This window comes from Eptatretus burgeri, chromosome 3 (assembly GCF_056783735.1).
Source record: "Eptatretus burgeri isolate ZD-2024b chromosome 3, Ebu_testis_v1, whole genome shotgun sequence".
Taxonomy (NCBI): Eukaryota; Metazoa; Chordata; class Myxini; order Myxiniformes; family Myxinidae; genus Eptatretus; species Eptatretus burgeri.
Genome location: NC_140963.1, coordinates 82,771,011 through 82,796,187, shown reverse-complemented (window position 1 = coordinate 82,796,187; position 25,177 = coordinate 82,771,011). Strand labels below are relative to the sequence as shown.

Genomic DNA, 25,177 nt, shown 5'->3' with positions numbered 1-25,177 from the left:
GGTTCATTCGATTCGGTTCAACCATCTTGGAGCTAGTGTACTTTGAATTTTCAGCGGGAATGCTCAATGGCCCTCAGACACCCAAGTTGAGAGGGTTACCATTTGGAAACTATAAGATATAGAAAAAAAATGGATGTCATATAGCGGATAGAGAATCACCTTAAGATTATGCATACCAAATCTCATCGAGTTCCATCGACTGATAACTACTCGGTATCAATTTGAATGAAAAGTACCGAAAATGTGGTTTGATATCGGAAATCCCCAAAGTTCGAGGGGGTGCTGTGGGTGAACAAAGATATAAATTGAAAATCCGGCTCGATCGTTTGTGCACAATGTATTCCAGATGATTAGTGTGAATTTTCATGACCATCCGACCATAACCCGAGGAAGAGTAGCATTTGGCGCGAAGGCACCTCCAGCCCTCGCATATTATCGATTTTTGCACGAATTGACCTTTGACCCCTGACCTAAGCAATATCGGTCAATATGTCCTGAGGCAAAGTTGTCGTACTCATTGCGTGCTATGAACCTGCAAAGTTTCATTCAGAACGATGCACTCACCTGGTCGCTAGGGGGCCTTCAATTTTCGCCAATTTTCGGGCATACCCCATTTGTAGGGGGCGCTGCGGGTAAACTATTACATAAATCACAAAAACCGGGATGTATTTGGTCGAGCATCACCTGTAGATGATGCATGCCAAATTTCATAACCCTACGTGGGATAATGGCTTTCGGAATTGATTTTGCGTGAACGGTACCGATTTTGAAGGTTTTTCGGCTGTTGCTAGGGAACCAAAGCATCCCTAGCAACCATCACAATTTCCAAAGCACGAGGTCATAAGATGTACCTACCACCCGAGTTTGGTCAAAATCCGCCCATGTTTACTACCAATTATGCTGATGACAAACGAACAAACATCCAAACAAACATACAGAATTACTGACAATAAGGGTCACCTATTTCGGCGACCCAACAGACAGACAGAGAGGGGTGAAAACACAACTTCCTTCACCTTCAGTGGTAGAGGTAATAAGATCACTCTCAGAATCTATGCCATGCTACCGATAAGGAGGTGAAGTGTGCACGCGCAGAGAGCAGCAGCAAGCTACGCAGTGCTGCTCATTCTCGATGGTGTAATGTTAAGAATGTGCGCTCAAAGCTCAAACAAGTGTGGGTGTGTGTGTGTTTATCTTAGTTCCATGAGCCATAAAAACACATAGACTTAAAAAATAAAAATCATGAATAAGCTAAATTGGTGTGAACTGAGCAGCAGCAATAACAATTTCACACGTAGGCCGTACAGCATACATGCCTCCTGAATTCAAGGACAGAGATAGAATCCATGTAAGGAACAATACTCAAGCTCTTCTTGCTTTTCTCCAGAATTTACCTCCTTTTTCTCCACGAGACACATGTATGTGTGATCGGAGGCTCGACGCTCAGCGGAACTTTGGGCGCTATATTACTGATATCGTTTTTAAGTTTGGCGCAATCGATTTATCGAGTTTGTGCTCTCTTTGGCGCCTGACTAGGCAGTCTTTGTTTATAAATATAATCACATCTTACCAGACATCGAATGAAAATTTGTCACAAACAAATCACTAAGACATTTATTTTAATATAACGTAGTGTTCAGTCATTCATTGTCAACAAGTCTGCAAGCTCAAGTCTCAAGTCTTTAAGGCCAACTCTCAAGGCACAAAATTTGCGGCTCGAATGTGACAGGTCCAAGTTGCCATCTCTGACTGACACACATACACACACACACACACACACACACACTTCAAAAATATATCAAGCCAGAGAGAACGCAAAAACTGTTCGGTGTCGAACAATGTCCGAATTGGACAAATGAACACTTATTTTTTTGTTTTAGTAGTCGGACGTGCTGTGGTCACATTTTATGATCAGGTTGGGAATCGAACCCAAAAGGTCAATTCCACAGTTTAAATTTTGAAATTTGGCTCATGTTAAGAGATTCTAGACTCAAGAGCTTATCGCATATGCGGAAATGAAATAAAGCCATGAACACTGGTGTCTCCGGGCGTTGATAAGCATTGTGATGTATACAGCGAGTCGTAGGTATAAAGATGAGGCATTCGATGATATAAGTGAGTAAAGTGGGAAAAAAAAATTTGAGCGCTTTATCGTAAAGAAACAGTTGTGGCCTGTTTCAAGTCAAAGCATTGTTGAGTGGGTCAAAAAAAAAAAAGTGGTGAATTAAGACCCCAGCGAGGGAGAGCAGGCTGACCAAGGATGAAGCCTTGATAAACGATAATTAAATAAGGCCGTTAATTTATCTTTGAAAGGGGTGTTTAAATTAACCCAAACAGGTGGGAGAGCAAGGAGTGGTGGGGAGTGAGGAGGGTGGGGGAAGGTAAAGCAATGTGAGAGGAAGGGAAGGCAGCGTGAGGGAAGGAGAAGGGAAGGGAAGGCAGCATCCATCTGTAGGCAGCAGTTTTAAGGATTTGGATTACAAGCTTCAGGAACTCGAGATGGTTTAAGAAGAACTGCCATACCATTATTGGATTGTTGGTAAAAACACTGCTGGCTCATGAACAACCCTAAGGAAGGGTGGGATAATATGCCTGTATACTCGGTCTGTTCTACATCTGATGTCCAATCAATTACTGTGGTTAAATCTCATTCCCTTCCTTGTTGCAGGAGGTTGTTCTGAATTACTCTGGGTCTGACTCTTCTCCTGTTTTTACAACACTAAATAAAAAAAGGAAAGCAATCGAGCAAGCTCGAGTCTAAATTTGACTCCACTTATTGAATCTGTACAAAATGACCGAACTTAACAATTCCCTAAATTCATCTTTTCCCATATACACAATGATGAGGGAACGGCAGGTCGGTCCTGTGTGGTTGGCACTTACCCTCTCTCAGCTCCTGCCGTACAATATTGTGACATTCCCCATGCAGGAAGTTCAGGTGGTCAGCAACCATGCGCAGCTCACACTTGCTTATCACCTTGTCGTATGAGCTTGGGTGGAGGTACTTACGGCAGCGCACCTCCTCCTCTTTCAGACGTGCCAGCACCTGATCCCACACATTCAATCCACGTACCAAATATTAGCCGATGAAAATGCTCGAACCATGAATCATGTACGGTGACCTCGCCTGCGGGAAGTACGCATTCCCCAGGCTCGTGTACCACACCTCCACCTGCCCAAATGATTCTCCCAACTCACTGATGAAGATGACTGAAGTGATGGACGATTATGTTAATGGTATAATTTTTATGATTATTGACTCACCTGCTTCATGTACTGGGAGCAGTGATTTGCCTGCACAAGTCGAGTTGCTTCCTGGTTGTAATATTCTCCAGTTTCTGTCAAAAAGTCACTTTCAAACACCTCCTGGTAAAACTGAGCAGCGTTTTACCGTTCACAGTGCCCCGGGGAGCATGGCGAAAAAGATTAGGAAACAAGGAAACGTTAGGATGCACGTGGAATGATTTAAAAATCATTCCTTTTGAGATGAAAAATGTTCAGTCAGAGATGCAAAACAATTAAAGGATCATCGATTGTGAAAAATGAACTCTCAACCGTATCAATTTGAACCTCTCCACACAAAATGTCGACGTTCAAACTTCGGGTTGCCTAAACTTTGTTACATTTCATCTAACACCAAAATTTCCATACAAGTCACAACACTTCATAATCATTCTCCATTACAATGAACTCATAAAGGATGGAGTGGGGAGAGAAGTCTATATATAATATTTAATTAACCGTTGCACACTATAAAACCTTTGGATACGAGAACTTGCTGACTTGAGCTTGACCGTTTATTTTCACCATGTGCGATGACGGATCATTTTGTGATAAAAAGCTGATGGTACAATGAACATACGTGACAAACAGGAAAGATATACGGAGTGTGACATCGCCAGGTGAATGCGTATTTGACCATGATTAAAACACAAACTCGGCTTGCTGGTAGCATTACGTGCCCGATACGGTTCTCTTGCAAATTACGGCAGGAATTTTGACCTTGCCTGGTGTGCCAACACACAATGGCCTACCCTTTTTGAGAAGCACGGGGAGCTTTTTACATCTCGTCGAATGCATGCATACGGGATAACCGGTTTCACATCCCTTCTGTAAGACGGCACACTCATGAATTGAACACCCTGGATTGCGAATCACTGGGGTCGGGTTAGGAATCAAACCCAATCTAGACAACTCAGAGGGAAGTACGAGCTACATCCAAAGCCATCCTTTCAGAAAATAAAGTGCGACTGAGGTGAGAAACGAAGGTTAAACACAGTAGAGCAGTTGATGAAAAAGCCATTCGTACCTTGAGGGGAAACTTTTTTTTATATTGTTCAACATGAACAAAAGAATCAATAATCCCGTGGATTATTTTCTGATTTGGACATTCTCCACACCGATCACTGAAATGAGAACAGCGAAGAATTTCAGGATCTCTGTGCAAACCTTACAAAATAAAAGGAAGAGGAAATAGTCAGATGAGTCAAGAATGAAGCAATCATCATAAATGTTTGGTGAGGGACGGAAAACATCGAGAGCGATTATAAAAATGAGTTAGAGGTTAAATAAATAAATAAATAAACAAATATCCAAACGTCACTCGTGACTCAAGACAAATTGCACGAACAGTGATAATGCATTGACCGTGTCTCTGCAATAGACCATGCAAACTGTAATGTACGCAAGTGGTAAAGAGGAGTGTGACCCATCCAAATTAATTTACCCACTACAACTTGAACAAGGATGGCTGCAAAGTTCAGATTTGAACAGATGTTGTCTCTTCGGTTACAGATGCATGTCTGTCACAGTCACGATGGATCAATGAGTGAAAAACAAAATTCGTTTTGAAATTATTAGATGACATTTGGCTTGACGTAAACAACAAGGTTGATATGGGTCTTATCAGGCTGATATAAAGAGAGCAGGCTCATAAAATTACCAAGTTACCCAAGCAATAATAAATCAATCCATGGTGTGCTAACCAAAGACACTCCTCTCCATCTTCTAAGGGATACATTGGCTGTGTGTCTCTGTCTCTGTCTCTGTCTCTGTCTCTTTCCCCCTCCTTACCCTCCAAGTAAACCCACCCCATCCCACACATCCACTCCTCCTCACAATAACTCACTTTTTAATTTCTCGCAGCAACAAGTGAACAATATTCCTCTTGAGGGCCTCAATCATCAACCTTCGCCAGATATCAAGAGCAAGCTGTTCAGGCAGAGGGTGAAATGGAGGTGAGGAGTAAGAAGAGTAGCAGGAGGGAAAGATAAACATGAGGTAAAGGAAGAACGAGAATGGCACTCGGTGGAACCGCATACCTCCAGCAGGCTGAACAGTTTACGCTTTGCAACCCACTTGATAGGCCGCATCTGGATGCGGACCTGAACCGAAATCAAATCGGCTTATTCTTGTCACCGAACCAACTCATTCACCTAGTTTTGTCATGCATCGTGTACAACTTTTTGAAATATCATGCTATACAGTGCCGATAGAAAGTCTGCATCCCTTTTCAAAATTTTCACATTCTGTTGCCTTATACCCCGGAATGAAACTGCAATAAATCAGTCTTTTCTCACCTTTATTTGCACATCGTAACACACAACTTCCAAGTGAAAAACAAATTGTACAAATTTCAGAAAATTCATTAAAAATACAAAACAAGAATATCTTGGTTGATAAGTGTCTCCCCCCCCCCCCCGAAATTAGCAATTGTACATTCGCTCAGGAGTAACCTGAATCTGTACCTAACTTCAAAACTTGACCACTCAGTGGTGAAGCCTGCTGTTGGCTTTGTGGTTAGGGTGGTGGCTTGGCATCCACAGGTCCTGAGTTTGAGCCCTGCTTTCCACTGAATTAACACCAGTGGGTTGACTCAGCCTGTCATCCTTCAGAGGTTGGCAAAATGAGCACCAGTATACTGGTAATAGGAGCACTGCATCAGCGGCATAGCTGCTCCCCGAATCTATGATGCAACCAGCAGCCAAAAAGGCAGCACATGATAGGAACTAAATGGTGAAGAATCGCTGAAACAATTATATCGGATCCAGATCTAGATTCAAAACGTGATCAAAATTGAATCAATTATTCGTCATACACCCAACCTCTTGACCAAATTTCGTCCAAACGCATCCACAACTTTTTGAGATATCCTGTTTACAGACAGACAGGGATGAAAACATAACCTCCGTCCACCTTCGGTGGCAGAGGTAATTAGGCGCAAAAACGATAAAGGGCAAACGGACAGGAAGAGACGGTGATGATAGATTGGTGGGTAAAATCGTGGCGGGGAGGAAACAAAAGGGATGCGATGGAGGAAAGCTTTGCAAATGCCAGGCATTCAATGTACCACAGGCTGTGCATAGCACCCAAGGGGTCAAGAACAAAATAAGTTTCATTAAAACACGTGGTTTACGTAATTGGTGAAGAGAACCCATTTAGGCACCATCAACAAGTGCAAGATGTTCACACTGATTCTTTAATCAGCAAGTCAGCAAGAAAAAAAATAGGTCATTTAAACCAAAAAAAGATAGAAATAAACAACTTTTATAATAACGAGCACATTATCCACAGGGCGATCGTGTGACCCCCAACAGATGTGCATGAACATATATATATGTGGGGACACTGAATGTATCCTCGAAAGTCAGTGTTTTTGTACTATTGCACAATGGAAATGTGGAAAAGATAATCTTGTTGTTTTCTCTGTTCAGCTAAAGGGATTGCTTGTTCAGTTAATATAAAATGATTGCTTGTGAAATGTCACAGTAGGGTTGGGCATACAACCATACTTTTTTTGAAAGGAGTGTTTTTTATGGCCAAATTTCACGCTGATCACGAATCCGTTGAACTTTTTGACAAAGGATGTCTAAGGTTGGTAAAATGCAAAAAATTCAAAATGGCCGCCAAATTTACCCACTTTTCAGGTAAAATTTGATAATTATGGCTTACTAGGGCATGTGATATTAGGGTTGGGCACACATCGACTTTTTCTCTGTTGTCCCGTTAAAAGGAGTGTCTTTTATGGCCATTTTTCACGCTGATCACGAATCCGTTGAAATTTTTGACCTCGGATGATGTCAAAAATTACTAAGACATCTTACTAAGACCTCGGATGATGTCTTAGTAAGACATCATCCGAGGTCAAAAATTTCAATGGATTCGTGATCAGCGTGAAAAATGGCCATAAAAAACACTCCTTTCAATGGGACAACAGAGAAAAAGTCGATGTGTGCCCAACCCTAGTCACAGCTGAGCCACCCAACCCATAGGGCACAACAACATGTGGGTGGTGACCTTGCTTGTGGAAGATAGGCTAGGGAAAAGAGGCAACCTTTTACTTTTTTTATCTACTGCAGGAGCTTGACATAGTTAATGAGTGTACCACAAGATAAATCTTGCTTGACAAGCAGTCACGCAGAGATCAGAGTAAAACTATATCCAGTATATACAGAGCTAAAGGCCCAGTCACACCTTGACGTTTTAGCCAGCAATGGCAACGCATCAAAATGTATGTAAAACGCTGGCTTACGCTGAACTTTTGATGTTTTTTTTAAAGATTCGGACGTATTCATAACGAGTTGGTCGTATGCATAACATATTCGTAATGGACACAGAATATTTTGTTGTCTTATAGATAACTTATACCAACGAATGCTTCGCCTGTTGTCGGCGTCCACAACCTATGCCCAACGATAGTCGAACTTATGCATAGCGCGCTGCACGTATCGCCGACGATCACGTGGCATAGCCTATTAAAAGGCTGCCGCACAATGATTCAAATCATAACCGCCGGAGAAATGGAAGAGTCAACATCGTAGTCACACCTTGGCGATCTTGCCAGCGTATGCCGACCTCTGAAAAATGCATCTTAAACGCTGGCGCACGTCGAATACGGTATGGGTAAGTTTGGTATATGTGAATAGAACGCTAAAGTACACTATCATACGTCGTAGTAAGTGGAGTACGTCTTGTACTTTAAACGCGTTAAACATTTTACGAAGTACTTGCCGTATGCCTCACACGTTCCGCATGTGATGGGAATAAGTTGTACGCATGATATGCGATCGTTGGCACACGTTGACAAAAGTTACTTATAAGTTACTCATAAGTCGAAACACGTCAATGTAATGGTTAAGGCCCAGTCACACCTTGACGTTTTAGCCAGCTTATGCCGATTTTTGGAAAATTTGTCTAAAACGCTGATACACGTCGAATACGTTATGGGTAAGTTTTGATAACATTGAGAGCACCCTGAAAAACACTCTCATACGTCGTAGTACGCTGGCTTTAAACGTTGTACTTTTCGGTTGTCCTCAAATTTTCCATGCTTGAAATTTTAAGACTTATGCCAGCGTATGACTCACACGTTCCGCATAATGCTGGCCAGAAGTTGTAGGCACGTCACGCGATCGTTGACACACGTCAACACACGTTCCTTGTGAGTTACTCATAAGTCGAAACACGTCGAGGTAATGTTTAGCGTACCGAAACTTATTTCTAACATCTGAGTAACATGTTGTACTCACGTTACGCGATCGGTGACACATCGATACACGTTACTTGTAAGGTGCTCTTAAGTCGAAACACATCAAGGTGATGGTTAGTGTCAGTGTTCCAGACTCCCTGGATTTTTTATTATTTTTTTTTCTTCCTTCCTTCGGTATGATGGTGATTTTGACACTTCGATTTCTAGTGCGGTTATAATATAATATAATTAATAGGCTGCCGCTCAACAATTTAAATGATAACCGCACTGTACACTGAACACCGTCATACCGAAGAAAAAAAAAAACCGGGAGGCTGGAACACTGACACTAACCATTACCTTGACGTGTTTCGACTTATGAGTACCTTTCAAGTAACGTGTGTCGATGTGTGTCAACGATTGAATATCGTGCGTACAACTTATTCCCATCGCATGCGGAGCGTGTGTCATACGGCAAGTACGTCGTAAAATTTTCAACATATTTAAAATTACAAGACGTACTCCATTTAATACGACGTATGATAGCGTACTTTAGCGTTCCATTCACGCATACCAAACTTACCCATACCCTATTCGACGTGCGCCAGCGTTTTAGACGCATTTTTCAGAGGTCGACATACGCTGGCAAGATCGCCAAGGTGTGACTGCGATGTTGACACTTCCATTTCTGCGGCGGTTATGACTTGAATCGTTGTGCGGCAGCCTTTCCATAACCTATGCCACGTCATCGTCGCGATGCATGCAGCGCGCTATGCATAAGTTAGACTATCGTTGGGCAGAGGTTGTGAAGGCCGACAACAGATTTAGCATTCGTTGGTATAAGTTATCTATTACACAACGAAATGTTCTGTGTCCATTTCTAATACGTTACGCATAAGACCAAGTCGTTATGAATACGTCTGAATCTTTAAAAAAAACATCAAAAGTTCAACGTAAGCCAGCGTTTTACATACATTTTAATAAGTTGCCATTGCTGGCTAAAACGTCAAGGTGTGACTGGGCCTTTAGCGTCAGTGTTCCAGACTCCCTGTTTTTTTTTTTGTTTTTTTTGTTTTTTTCTTCGGTATGATGGTGATGTTGACACTTCGATTTCTAGTGCGGTTATAATATAATATAATTAATAGGCTGCCGCTCAACGATTTAAATCACAACCGCACTAGAAATCAGTGTCAACATGACCGTCACACCAAATAATTTTTTTTTTTTTAAAACAAACAAAAAAAAAAACAGGGAGTCTGGAACACTGACGCTAACCATTACATTGACGTGTTTTGACTTATGAGTACCTTACAAGTAACGTGTGTCGACGTGTGTCAACGATCGCGTAACGTGCCTACAACACGTTACTCATAGGTTAGAAATAAGTTTCGGGTATGCTAAACATTACCTCGACGCGTTTCGACTTATGATTAACTTACAATTAACGTGTGTCGACGTGTGTCAACGATCGCATAACGTGCCGACAACTTATGGCCAGCGCAGCGGAACTTGTGAGTCATACGCTGGCATAAGTCGTAAAATTTAAAGCATGCTAAAATTTGAGGACAACCGCAAAGTAAAACGATGAAAGCCAGCGTACTACGACATATAGCAGTGTTTTTCAGCGTGCTCTCAATGTTTCCAAAACTTACCCATAACATATTCGACATGTGCCAGCGTTTTAGACAATTTTTTCAATAATCGGCATAAGCTGGCTAAAACATCAAGGTGTGACTGGGCCTTAAAACTGAGCTTGCCAGAGTTGGTCTCGGTGAACCATTGTACGTTCCTAGCCACTCTCCATATGCGCATTTGTTTGATGTGTAATAAACTCTTCTTTACCTAAAGATCGGTGTGGAAAGAACTCGGTCTCAACAATTGGTGCAGCGAGCAGGGGCGAGCCAGATCGGGAGAGGGAGTGAGCTTCCCTGGTGAGACAAAGGAGGAAAGAGCCAGCCAGTTTAAGATAAGGTAAGAAAAGTTGCCTCCTTTCTCACACTGGGGACACAGGCTCGCTCGTCTCTACGGTCTGTCCTCGCCTCGAACAAACAAAGGGGAGAAGGAGTTTCGTGCACATTAAAAAAAGGGGTACCCGGGAGGATAGGGTCCAGAAAGGGAGATTGAGGGAGTGGAAAGGTGTGAAAACACCCGACCCAGCGCAAGAGCATTCCAGAAGGACCAGGGTCCAAAGGGGAGATTGAGGGAGTGGAAAGGTGTGAGAAACACCTGACCCAGCCCAAGAGCACTCCAGGAAGGACCAAGGGAAAATGGGAGGGAAGGTGGTTAAACCTAAACCGGATAAAAATGCACCACCTCCCTATTCATCCGCGGGGTTAATGTACGAAAAATATTGACCTCGGTCATGTGATCAATTTGAATTATGGTACGAATGGACACAAAGGGTTCCCAAGATGGGGTTCGTTAAGATGGGAAATCGTGGGAAATTTATCTCGACTTGGGCATCGGGCAAGCGATAAGTTGAAGCCCGAAACAGATAAGACTTCAAAGCAGTTGAGATGTGGAAGGAAGAAGCATTACAAGTAAACGATGCTGCAAATAGGGTGGTAGCAAACAAAGGGTTAAGACGAAAAGAACAAGTTAAGGAAACACAGGGCCCTGCCCGTGAAACGGCAGTGCAGGGGCGGGACAGTCAAGGGAGAGTTCCAGGTAACCTGTGTGGGAGAAAATAATTATATTAATATACTCTCAATTATAATTGTCAGCTGGTGTTTTATAAATTTAATTTTTATGCTACAAGTCAAATTGGATGTCAGTTATGTTTCCTTTTACCCAAGTCTTTTGACCTCAATGTTGATAAAAGGAATGTCTTGCTATGGAACAAAGTGACCTGGTTGATAACGCTGCAACTTTGGCCATGATTACGTCATTCGCTTTTCACTTCGAAGACACGTATTGCAATTGGAGTTCTTTTGCGTAAGGCTTATCATCCCCCTCCACTCCCACAAAAAAGCATATAAATGCCAGGAAATGTAATCTTAGTTTAGTGCAAATCATTGTGGATGCTTACATCTCAGTGTTTTGGACTCCATAGTACTATGTTGATAAAATTATTTGATGTAATGTACTCTCCGTTGAGGACAGTGAATTAATTGTGGCTTTCATTCGAGTAACAGGATTTAAATAGAGTTGGTTAAACAACGTTAAAAACAAAATTCTACAAAACCCGCCTGAGAGTCTAGTTAATCTGCCGAGGTTGAACCCAACCCTGGAAGGTATGGAGTCGCTGGCCACGGCTTCTGCCTTCCCGGTGAGGGAGGTAACCCCAGCGACGCAGGAGGTAGGAAACGTTCCAGGGCAACCAGCACAAACCATATACCAACCGTTTAAAGAGCATGAATTAAGATCTATGAGGGAGCGGGTTTTAGAGTTAAAAGGAAATGCAGAAGCAACAAAGGAGTTAATAACGCAGTGGGTAGGGACCTACCGCTGTACACATAGGGACATCGGTATACTATGTCATGCAGTATTGTCCGCATCAATTTGGAGGACAGCAAGGCAGGATGCTGCGTGGCCAGAGGACGAAAATCCGCAATGGACTCTACAACAACGGCAGGACGCACGCCAGCGGCTGTATGATGCAATGGGAACGGCGCTACAACCAGCCACACTAGATTGGAACAGGATCTATGAGACAAAGCAACGCCCAGGGGAATGGGCAGCCGAGTTTTTACATCGGTTAGTGCAGGCATTCCAGCAATACGGGTGTTTCCAAATTGAAGCAGATATACCACCACGAGTGTTAACAAACTTCCTAATGGAGGGATTCAGACCCTCGGTGAAAAAACAACTGAAGTATGTAATGCTGAGATGGCAGGGCATGGCCCCCAGAGTTCTTTGTATATCAGCTGGCCAATGCTCAGCTCGATTAGAAGAAAGGAAAGGCGCAAGAGCGAAGGTGAAGGAGGAAGTGTTTCAGATGGTCCTACTAGATAAGATCACGGAAAAGGGTAGGACTAAAGATTGGAGATGGTGGGAACCTGAGGAAGATGATAGAGATTCAAAAGAGGAGGCTGCCAGACAATGGGGACGACGAATGGGAATTCCGCCAAGAACCCAATCAGCAGTGCAGGGAAAACGGCCCAAGAAACGGGGAGGAAAGAACAGAGGCTCAGAACGAACGCCACCGCAGACCCATTCCAAGAGTGCTCTGGATCAAACTCAAACACAGCCAACTGCGCCGCAGGAGTGTTTCCGATGTGGGGATCCAACCCATTGGAAAAGGGATTGCCCGCAGGAAAGGGGATCGGGGCGACATCAGGACCGTAAGCCGTATTGACAAAACGCGGGTGGACCTGTGTTGCAAGGAGCGATGTTGACATTGAACCCAACAGAGGAACTGACCTCTACTCTGGATGTTTCAGGTAAGTAGCTTTCTTTTTTGGTTGACACGGGGGCCAATCACTCTACCATAGCAGTTAAGGAACTGCCAGGGGTTGAAAAATCCGGAACTAGCACACAAGTAGTAGGGTTAGGGGGTGAGGTTCAGACATTAGATACGACAACACACTACCAGTAAGGTGTGGACCTCTGCAGGAAAAGCATGCATTCCTTCTCACAACCACTATGCCAGTAAACTTTTTAGGAGAGATTTGTTATGGAAACTCAGATGCACGATAGCATGCACTAAAAAGGGGGTGTTTGTTGACATCCCCCGGGAGAGAACACACTTGGCAATGATGGTTTTAATGGCACCACACCCGGTTATCTATTGGTGTAGATCACCAAGGCAACCAATTCGCGATGTTTTAATATGCTTGGAGGCAATATTAGCTGAAACCCAAGATATAAGAATGTGGCTAGACAATGCACAAGTAACGACACACACCTACAATGACACACACACACACACACACACACACACACACACACACACACACACACACACACACACACACACACACACACACACACACACACACACACACACACACACACACTGTACAATCTATTATTATGCGAATGGAATTTATGCCGAATTTGCGGAGGGAATTGCTCCGTGCCTGGAAAGATGTGATGATTCATTGGGTTGCCGTTTAATGATCGGTAGGGAAGGTGTTGCAATGGAGATTAAGCTCATGGAGGAACAAAGACAATTGACAAAGTACCTGCCAGGGGTAACCTCGCATGTGACAATAACCACGACAGGAGGTATCACCCAAAGGATTTGGGCCTGATGGTTTATCGCCTGCAGGAGGCAGCAGTGACCCGCACAACAACAATACTGCATTGGCGAGTGCATAGGTTGACGGATAACAAAAGGTGGATTTGTGATTTTAAAGAACAGGTATTACGAGGGATTGTGGAGGAGGTTAATTTACCTCCTAAACGTGAGATGTTGATGGAAACTGCAAGTGAAACAAGGGACGTCGAAGGTCTGTAAGAAAGGGTTCCACAAGAATTGTGGACCCGGCATGATAATGATGTGGGTCGTATCATTGGGGTAGCGCCCCTAGTCGTTAAACTCAAACCCGGAATGCGTTGGCCGAATGTGCGCCAATGCCCTCTCTGCAGAGAAGCAGAAGCCGGGATAGCACCGGTAATTGAATCATTGAAGGAACATGTGCTGTAATTGGCACTGAATGTTGCACCTACATTCCAGATAATTCAAAGCAAACAGCTAAGGCCTTAGTTATTTTATAACTTGGTTTACAGATCTGCCGACGGTATATTTGCCGAAATGAAATATAAATATAAAACACATTTTTAGCCTTTTCTATTTATAAATTTCCCGCCGAAGGTGCAAAAGTTTCAAAATCCGAAATGTAAATGTCGGCATTTATTTTCAAAATATAATTTCACGCGTGCGCGCGCCAAAATGCCGAGTCCCCTTCAACCAAACTGCGCAGTAGTCTTCGGTCATGGCGTCTGAGCAGTGGCCAGCGTGGTTCAGATTGACTGTGGTTTCTGGGCGAAAGTGATTAAGAAGTATGTCAGCGGTATAAATTTGAGTGACTGTATTGGTGATTTAATCACGCAACATCTTGACGGCGAATATCCTGGCCGAACTATTGCATCAATTCAGTGCAGCAGCAGGGATGATTCGCAGGCTACTCTCGATCGTGCCGATTTTGTTTCCATCGAAAGTTGTACACCGCTGTTCGTATTGAAAGATTCCGGTGCCAAGTATGTCAAAGTTTCCCTGCGAGATGCTGATATTCAGCCTTCAACGGACCAGAAATCAGCCTTTGATGTGCTCATGGGGATGGGGAGACAATACGATCATATGCCCGCTGAAAAGTAAGAGCTGGTTATGGCTCTGAGCGTTTTGAGCATGTTGACTCCGAGTAGACACCTTTTTTAATCATATCCAGCACTATGCACTGGTGTGCACGCACACATCTACGACTTGGACAGTAATTTTCTCAGCATTGTTTCCATTTGTTTGATGATCCAACAGGTTTCTATAATAAAAACATGCCAGACTATATTGTAAAAACAAGTTTTAATCCTTCTTTATTGTTTTTTCACATCAGATGACAGTGAACATGGGCATCCTGCATTTGAATGGTCTTCCATCTTCAATGTTTTCTTAGATCCTCCTGGTCTGGGATATATATTTATTTTCCCCCCACAAACCCTTGTCTTTTCCATGGAACATCCGAAAACAAATCATAAAAATATATAATTTCTAAAAATTGGAATTATATTTATATTTCGACCTACCGACCCTACGTTTTAGCTGAAGAACTGCGTAAACCAAGTTATAAAATAACTAAGGCCTAACTTAGCCAATCACATAAGGAAGGAGGTGAGCAAATACAGTCATTATGCAGAAAGTGGTGATAGCAGAGGTAGCTGGTTAAAGGCACTATTTGGGGGGGTTGGGGAGGAACTATTTTAAGGTTCTTAATAACACTCCTGGTAATCATCGTGGCGGCATTCGTATTATTGATGCTCTTTAAACCAATTGTGAAAAGGGCCGTTGGAAAGTGTTTTTCAGGATGGACGACGCCCAGCGCCCAACCATTGCAGACGGAGATGGTTCTGGTGAACTCTGCTGTGACTATGCTGCCGCCACCACCTCCGCCTATAATTACACCCCCTGCTCCAGCATTGTACACCTCACCCGCACCCTTAGAACCCGATGAAATGTATCATGTACCTGATGTGATTGTCAACTCACTGCCCAAACTCACATTGGATGAGTATATCCAATTGCTTGCGCCAATGGAGAGGATGGGAAAAAAATACTTTGTAAATATTATCCATTTACTGCGAAGCTTGCTAAAGTTTAGGGGTGGTGGTGGGCCGGCCGGGCGATAGGCTCGGGCCTGTTGACAGGTTAAGGGGGTGCAGAGGGAGCCCCTGACCGATATGGAGCCGCTTGGAGTTGTTGAAGAGTGAGCTACTCCTGGAAAGAGGTCGCTGTCTGCTGTCCTGCTGGTCCACGAATGCTCCACCTTGCGGAATTTTTACATACAGTGCAGCTTTTGCTACTTTTACACAATGTTCCAAAGTAACAACAGGGGGGAATGTGGGGACACTGTATGTATCCTCTAAAGTCATCAGTGTTTTTGCACTATTGCACAATGGAAATGTGGAAAAGATAATCTTGTTGTTTTCTCTGTTTAGCAAAAGGGATTCCTTGTTCAGCAAAAAGGATTGCTTGTGAAATGTCACAGCTGGGCCTCCCAGCCCATAAGGCACAACAACATGTGGGTGGTGACCTTGCTGGTGGAAGATAGGCAAGGGAAAAGAGGCAACCTTTTACTTTCTTATCTAACGCAGGAGCTTGAAATAGTTAATGAGTGTACCACAAGATAAATCTTGCTTGACGAGCAGTCACGCAGAGGTCAGAGTAAAACTATATATACAGAGCTAAAACTGAGCTTGCCAGAGTTGGTCTCAGCAAACCATTGTACATTCCTCGCCACTCTCCATATGCGCATATATTTCATGTGTAATAAACTCTTCTTTACCTGAAGATCGGTGTGGAAAGAACTCGATCTCAACATACATATATATATATATATACATATATATATATATATATATATATATATATATATATATATATATATATATATATATATATATATATATATATATATATGCATGCTGTGTTTTGCCGATTATGGCACATCAGGGAGGGGTGAGACTGGGGAAGAATGAGACCGAGAGGGAAGAGACCAAGACTGGGAGTACACCGGAGGCTACACGGGAGGTCAATCGACATCGACAGAGTCGGGGAGGTCGCACAGATCAACATTGTAGTCACTTCGGGGATGGTGGGTGTGGAGGTGATGGATGGGGGGAGGAAGAGTGGCTTGGCCCACGAGTCAGCAGAGATGTGGAAACAGCTTGGTCCATGGGTCGTGTAGTTCCTTGTTGTGGTTAAGCTGGATGCTTCAAGACCGGCGAGGACTCCATTGGTGGCAGTATGGATAAGGAGACAGCTTGGTCCACGGGTCTTAGTTCCTTGCTGTGGTTACGTATGATGCTTACAGAACGGAAGGGCTCCATTGGTGGCAGCACGGATAAAGACACAGCTTGATCCATCGGTCGTGGTTCATTGCTGTGGTGGAACTGGATGCTTCAAGACTGGGGAGGGCTCCGTTAGTGGCAGCACGGATGGGGAGACAGCTTGGCCCATGAATTGTGGCTACTTTTTGTGGTTAAGCTGGATGCTTCGGGGCCAGGGAGTGGGGGGGGGGTGGGTATCCGCTAAGTAATGATGCTCATGGCGTGTTACAAAATAGAAAAATAAACAAAGTTAAAGTTATATTCCTCATCAAGTGTAAAAACATCTTAATCAGCAAAAAGATAACAATGTATTTCATTAACAGATAAAACACAAATTCAATAAATATCATTCAATGAAAACTATTGTGAAAGAAATGGGTCTTAAGTGCGCCTTTAAAAGCAATAAGGGAGGATATACCATGGATTGTTTGCGGAAACTTATTCCAAAGGTAAGGGCCGGCATGAGAAAAGGATCTGTCCCCCCAAGAATTGTGCATCTGCAGTGTAACGAGTAAATCATCATCAGATAAACGAAGGCATCTAGTGTGATTATATTGAACAATTGAACTTCCATTATAGGATGGAGCAGAACCATGCAAGGAATGAAATATGAGCAACAACTTAAGCACAATTCAATTACGAAACCAGGAGCCAGCGGAGTGTTTTCAGTATGGGTGTGATGCGGGTTCTTTGAACGGACACTGTAACAATACGTGCAGCAGTATTTTGTAACTTCTGGAGTCTGGCAAGTTGAATGTTAGGAAACTGGTACAACAGGGAGTTGCAGAAATCTAGGTGGGATGAAATAAGGGCATGGACAAGTTTCTCTGTTGCTAGAAGGGTGAGATATTTACGAATTCAACCGAGGTTTCACAATTGGCATCGCACTGATTTCCAAATGCTGGAGACACAATTTGACATTGACATGCATGAGTGATACATAACGCCAAGGTTCTGACAGGCTATTGAAGAAGTGACCATTGAGTCACCTTATTCTTGCATTGGGCACATTTATCTTAGCGAGTTGCAATTTTGAACCAAACAAAATAAGTTCGGATTTATCATTGTTCAATTTGAGTGAATATGAACTCATTAAAGGTTTCACGTCCTCAATGTGGACTTCAAGTCTGCAAAGGGTATTCACCACATCATTCTGGACATGGGCAAAAGATACATAAAGCTGGACATCATTAGTATAGCAATGATAGTTCATATTGTGACGTTGTTGCACCTGCTTGAGTCCATTCAGATAAAGATCAAACAGCAACGGTCCACCAACAGATCGTTGTGGGACCCCACAACTCAACAGGACAGGGTCAAATTTTTCATGATTTACACACACCAACTGCTGACGCTCACACAAGAAAGAATTGAACCAGTCCAGCGCACAATCGCAAAACGTTTACAAGTATACCATGATCAACGGTGTCAAATGCTGCAGAAAGGTCTCATAACACAACTGTGATCCTTCCAACATCCATCTCATTCAAAATATCATTAGATAAGTTGACAAGAACGGTTTTGACACGATGGTTTGCACAATAGGCAGACTGCCGATTGTCAAATAAGTCATTTTCCTGAAGGTATGCAGACAATCTCGAGACGGCAACTCGTTCAAGAACTTTCGACAGGTAAGGAAGCTTAGAAATTGGGCGACAGTTCTGGAGAGATTCAGGATCAAGTGATGGCTTCTTTAGCAGCGGGTATACATGGGCCAACTTTAGTGCTCTTGGAACTCCTCTAGTCTGAAAACTTCAGTTGACGATTTCAGCAATATAATGGAGAAATGACATCAGCGTATGCTTTCAAAAGCTTTGTCGGAATGGGATCAAGCTCACACGATTTTGCTGGAGTAGTGCGGATGAGTGACTCAATTTCGTCTGGCGTGGTGGGGTCAAGTACTTGACGTTCAGATGACATTTGTGGTGAAAATGTGGAGACAACGGGGGAAAGACTGTTCCGGATAGAGTTGATCTTGGGGGCAAATAACTGGCAAAGATGCAGTGAAAGAGATTTTCTGCATACATGAATCGGAAATATAGATGACCGTTTGAGATTTAAGAGTTCATTAGTGACATGGAATACTTTCTTGGAGCCATGACCACGGTCGTTAATCATTTGGTTGTAGTGGACGCGTTTTGATTGATGAAGAAGAGAATTGACGTGCTGTTTTTGTTCACAATGCAGTTGACAATCTATTTCCAACCTGGAGGAATGCCGCTTCTTTTCCAGTTGGCTGCGTTTTTGTTTCTCACACTTGATTTCATTACTGTACCAAGGGGTATGCGAATGAATCTTGACAGATAGAGTACCAGTGGAGAATGCAGTGAAATCACTTGATTATATCAATAGCAAACGATACTGTCGATTGCATTAATATTTTGCATGACATATTGATTGACAAGTAACTGAGGTTTGTGCAAATATATGTCACAAGAAATTGCAGAATGGTCTGAAATACCTGGAACAACTTGGAAGTGAGAAAAAAAACATCTTGCTTTCAGAATGACATGAAGTGAACGCATCCAGGATGTGACCTCTATTGTGGGTCGGTATCCAAATATAATGCACAAGGACGTAACCAACTAGCAGGTCGTTGAATCTTTTCGTGTTCGATGCCGCAAAATCATCAAAATGGAAATTAAAATCACCAGGAATCAAAAGCGACGCAGATCTAAAAATGCGCTCACAACACACATGGGAACTCATCAATGAAACTTGAAAAGGATGACTGGGGTACCAGGAGGATGGTAAATAATGAGAATGTCCACATTTGTGCTGTTGGAAGTCATATTAGCTGACATCTCAAAACATTGGAAATCCGAAGATGGTGCAACAGTTATGTTCAGTTCATCGCAAAAAAGAAGACCAACTCCACCACCTTGCTGACGTGACCTGAGAAGGTGTTTGAAGGTATTCCCAGAAGGCTTCAGGTCAGCGATGGCTATATCATCGGATGGAGTAATTCATGTTTCACACATCCCCACAACTTCAAAACTACTCTCCAAAGCATTCTCTTGAAATTCAAAACATAGTCTTGAAATATATTGTTGCAGCTCTGTGAAGCTGGCACTCCCCCAAGGCAATGGCACCCAACATACAGCAATCCCGAGACAGTTATTTCATTAGTATTTGTTTAGTTAGCCCTTCCGTTATTGTCTCGTGGGTAAATGGAACAAGATGCATTGCGTAGGGCTTTCAGTTAAGTCTTCAATCCATTATTATTTCCCTTATTACCCTTGCCAGAGGAGAGGGTATTGCATTTGGGTGGGTTTGTCTGTCTGTCCTTACAGAACATGAGTGCTTTTCTCTGCAACTGCGCGACAGATCGAGATTAAATTTTCACCAGAGGAGCGACGACTCGTGTAGAATGTTTTAATAATCACGTCATAGGTCACGTGCTGTGGCAGGCATGTTGGAAAAACACAGGAAAAACTTTGGACCTCTCTATCTCTGAAACCACACCAATGAAAAAATTTAAACTTGGCACATGGCAAGTACTCCATATGGGGAATAAGTGTGATTTTTTTCATGATGTCATAGGTGCCTTCATTATGACATCACAATTGCTTACATAGAACACTTCATCTGATCAGTATGAATTTTTTTGATTCAATAAACGAGGAAGACAAAAAAAAGAAAAAAAGGAGGAACTACAATGGTGCTCAGTAAAGCGTATACCTCTGCCAGGCTGAACAGGTTACGTTTTATATCTCATTGATAGGCTGGATATGCCTGGTGTTGACTTAGCGGTGAGGGTGGCAGGCTTGGGATCGGAGAGTCCCGAGTTCAAATCCCACTCAGATGTTTAATTAATACCAAGTGGGGTTGACTCAGCCTATCATCCTTCTGAGGTCATCAAAGTGAGTACCAGCTTGGTGGGATGATTGAGCCATTTGAGTATGCTGCATTGGAGTGGTGACTCATCTAGGATTGTGTCCAATAGCCCAGGGGACTGCTTCGGCAGCACCGACGCTCTGTACAGAGTATGGTCCCAATGGATGGATGGATGTATAGGTCAGATCTGCATCGGGACCTTGTCACACATCAAAATCTAATCGGCTTGTTCTTGTCACCTACTACCCAACTCATCCACGTTTTGTCATAACCTGTCCACAACTTTTTAAGATATGCAATATGTCATTTTTGGCCTCATTTCTCAATGGTGAAAAAAATCACTTTAAAATTCTTGGATTTGGATCCACATATTCACCAAATCAAATAAACTCATCCTTGTCACACACCTGCCCACCAAATTTTGCCTAAATTCATCCACAACTTTGATATATTGTGCTGTATATTGTTTTTGGCCCCATCTCTCAATGGTTAAGAATCGCTCAAAAAATTATCGTATGCCGATCCAGAATCTAATCAATTTGTCATTGTCACACACCCAACCTATCCACCAAATTTCATCCGAGTTTATGCATAACTTTATGAGATATTCTGCTCACAGACAAACAGACATGCAAAGAGGGGTGAAAACATCTTCACCTTCAGTGGCGGAGGGAATAAATGAAGAAAAAAAAATTACCCCTGTGTGGGGGTGACGGTCATCTCTATAATACCACAAGTTCTCAATGTTCAGTTCAGGTAACCGCGAAGCAGTCCAAACTAACTGTTTAGATTGAAATAGTTCACAGAGATACACTAGGATAATACTATGAATTAAATAATTAATAAATATTTATTGTTCATTTAGTACCCGGATTAACACATCAGAATCACCAGTAAGTGCAATACGTGGTTTTCCGGTCGTCCACTCTCTGGGGACATTTCACTTCCTGTTGTAGAAAAAAAACGAAAAAATAGGCTTAGTTCTCGGAGATTATGATAATACTATAGATTATTCTTCACTGATTATAATGCAACTTTCAGAATGAAAATTGGTCAAATATTTATAGAGATATTGAGGTTTGAAAAATTGTTAGAGCTCGCAAATTCATTATTAATTCTACAGAAGTTTCGTGACACTGCACAAAGTAACATGTCGGGTATGAAAAAACATTTTGTATGCCAGATTCAATAATTATTAATTCATTAATTATGGAATGTAGTCATTGATATATAAATCAGAAAGCCCGAAGCATGTAGCATAATTTATCACTTATCCCCTCATCCGGGATCCGTGGCCTCGCCCCACAGCCTGCAGCCCCATGTCCACCGGTGATTATGTTAGATATCGGCACGATCGAGAGGAGCCTGCAAATTATCCCTGCTGATGCACAGAATTGATGCAATCGTTGAGCCAGAATATTCGTCGTCAAGATGTTGCGTGATTAAATCACCAATACAGTCACTCGAATTTATACCGCCGACATACTTCTTAACAATCTCCTTCGCCCCAAAAACCACAGTCAATCTGAACCACGCTGGCCACTGCTCAGACGCCATGACCGAAGACTACTGCGCAGTTTGGTTAAAGATGACTCGGCATTTTGGCGCGCGCGCACGAAATTATATTTTGAAAATAAATGCCGACGTTTACATTTCGGGTTTTGAAACTTTTGCACCTTCGGCGGAAAATGTATAAATATAAAAGGATAAAAATGTGTTTTATAGCGAACTAAGTGAGCTTAATACTTAACGCGTGCACGTGAGAGAATAGGAAATAACAACAACAACAACAACACAATAGCCCTGGCTATTTCGAATCCATGGTGTTGGCTATGACTTTTTGCTTTCGGTTGTTGTTAACCGCTGTGCGGTGTATAAACACGATTGGGTTTTATTTCTATCTTGTAAATATTACTTAACGCGTTTTTGGCCATCTTCCAGATCACGTGACGATCAAACGGGAAGGAAATTCAAAAATCTGTCCGGTCAGATACAAGATAATATTTTTTACTATCATAATCAATAAACAGTTGCCGAATATCTTGTAGAATGGCAGACGAGATAGGTTTTGAAAATGGTGATTTTTATAACTTACGTGGCCTCGTGACCTCGTCCCTGACCTTGAACCCGGACAAAAGTTATATCGTTGTGCAACACTCATCGACCTCTACCCACATATGAAGTTACTTCAAGATCGGAAAGAAAAATTGTTGACGGACGTATGGACGGACGTACGGACATTTGGTCCGGCTTTATTAGGTCATCTCAGTCGAGATGACCTAAAAAGGTGAACAAAACAGCCTTTGAAAAGAAACTCAATGATTCACAACCATTTTTCGCTGCATGACAAATGGCAATGCACATCTATCACATAGTGAGTGAAAATTTAGGAGAAAAATAACTGCAGCAAACTTTAACTATGACCATTTTTAGATACAAGACCGAATGCTGAGTCATCATACTATCCTCGTTCCTTTCAAATGTACCCACCTCACCAATCTCCATCAATTGCTCACTGCTGTCAACACCGTAACCATACTGGATATCCGCCTCACTCAGTTTGCTCTTCTTTATAAACTGCGTGTTCAGATACCTGCATTCCAAACCATAAAAACACAATTATAGAGCAATGAACAATGCAGAGCCTCCCTTGTTTTGTTTTGTCTGAGACTCTAAGTGATCCCTTTCGCACACAGATTACAACGGTCTCTCCCTTCCGGGCAAAGCTAAAGTCAAAGTACTGTGTCACTGCTTTAGTCAAAATACTTTAAAAAAAATTGAACAACAAAAGGAGAAAGACATTTCAGGAGCTCACAAAAGTATTAAGTGGAATGCACTATTGGCATCATGTGGAAGAAATACAAATAAATACAAGACTGTCAAAATCAGACAGCATGGCACCATGCAAGTTGCATTAATGTGAGAATTTCCCTTTTCGTTCATCGATTTCTCTGTCCACATCGTGTTCAGCCTTTTTGGCTGCTTGGTTGCATCATTGCTTAGGGGCGTGACTATGCCGCTGAATGCAGTGCCCCGATTACCATTACAGTGGAACTCATTTTGCCGACCTCGGAAGGATGACAGGCTGAGTCAACCACCTGGTGTTAATTCAGCAGAAAACGGGGCTCGAACTCAGGACCCGAGGATCCCAGGCCACCACCCTAACCGCGAAGCCAACACCAGGCTTTGGTTTCTCTGTTACACAAGCGTAATAATAATAATAATTTTAAAAAACAAAACAATGCAGGACTGAAATGTACGAAGCAAATGCACCGGTGGACCAAGCATTCATAAAAAGCCTTTAACAATGTGAAAAAAACAAACTTTAAAAAGCATTCATCATCCCATTGCTCGATATTCCGCCTTAACGTCACCAAAGGTATAATTTCTTCAGAGAATGAATCACCAATGGGGGAAAATTTTTTAAGAATCCTGAAGATTTAAACCTTCACGTCAATTATGTAGAAATAAAAAGTGTCCATGCTCTCCAAAAGCACAAGTACAGCATGAGCATGAACTTTGGCCTTCTGATAATGAATAAATAAATATTTTCAGGAAAAACTATTGTCAACAAAATGGTCAAATATTTTGTTGGTAGCTCAGAGAAGTCTATACTATAAAAGGCGAGCATGTGTGCGTTAGTTTGCCTGCCAAAGGTTGGAAAGTTCACCTGACTACCCACAATTTCAACCTTAAAAATCATACAGCCACCATGTTGGTGCCTCCTGCGATGTGAAGCCAACGACATCCTCGGAGGTGTAATATTCACAATCACCAAGTCCTTCCTTCAAGCTTTCTCCTCAGAGTAAAATGACCAAAGCGACAGTTAAAAGGATTTTGAGCTGATATGTATCATGGGCCTTATGAAGATAGGCCTCAGTAATCGAGGCAGTGGTCTGTTGTTCATACATCACCCAAATAACTGTGTGGTATTCTCTCAAGCAGGGTGTTTAAAAGGGAGGGTATACAGGCCCTTGCTATTATTTCTGAGCATTTCCTCTTAAACAACTCAACCAGGGACCATAAACCCATGTCATTCTGAAGGTCTTTGTTTGAGGACTTCCAGGACTCTTGTGACATTGTGAAAGAAAACATCCATCATTATTTACTGAACACGGTGTGTATATATACATCAGGAAGAATGTAATTGTTTTCGGGTCTCATGGGCACTTGACAGTTGCATTTCCACGGGGTTTCCGCATATCTTGTGGGTTTGTGAGTTGAACAGGCAACAGTGATGGTCCAGAACATGGAGGATTTGGTTCGATCATGGTTTTTGTGAGGTTGGTGATAGCATGAAAGGGGTGGGTAAAGCGTTAAATATTCCGTTGTTCTGATGTGGGAATACCCGCTTCCTTTTACGAGGGGGGAGATTGAGGAGAGGAAGAC

General features: G+C 42.5%; 1 protein-coding gene across 2 annotated transcripts in view; it reads right to left on the bottom strand.

Annotated features, from left to right (window-relative positions):
- Positions 1-25,177, bottom strand: part of CUL2 (cullin 2) — a 79,108-nt gene that overhangs the window by 36,648 nt on the left and 17,283 nt on the right. For both annotated transcript variants that reach the window (XM_085874243.1, XM_085874244.1), the window contains exons 5-9: positions 23,279-23,381; positions 5,129-5,211; positions 4,310-4,406; positions 3,265-3,375; positions 2,884-3,046 (exon numbers count right to left, since the gene is read on the bottom strand). In XM_085874243.1, coding sequence (XP_085730369.1) covers positions 2,884-3,046; positions 3,265-3,375; positions 4,310-4,406; positions 5,129-5,211; positions 23,279-23,381 — 557 coding nt within the window. The remainder of the gene's footprint in view (positions 1-2,883; positions 3,047-3,264; positions 3,376-4,309; positions 4,407-5,128; positions 5,212-23,278; positions 23,382-25,177) is intronic.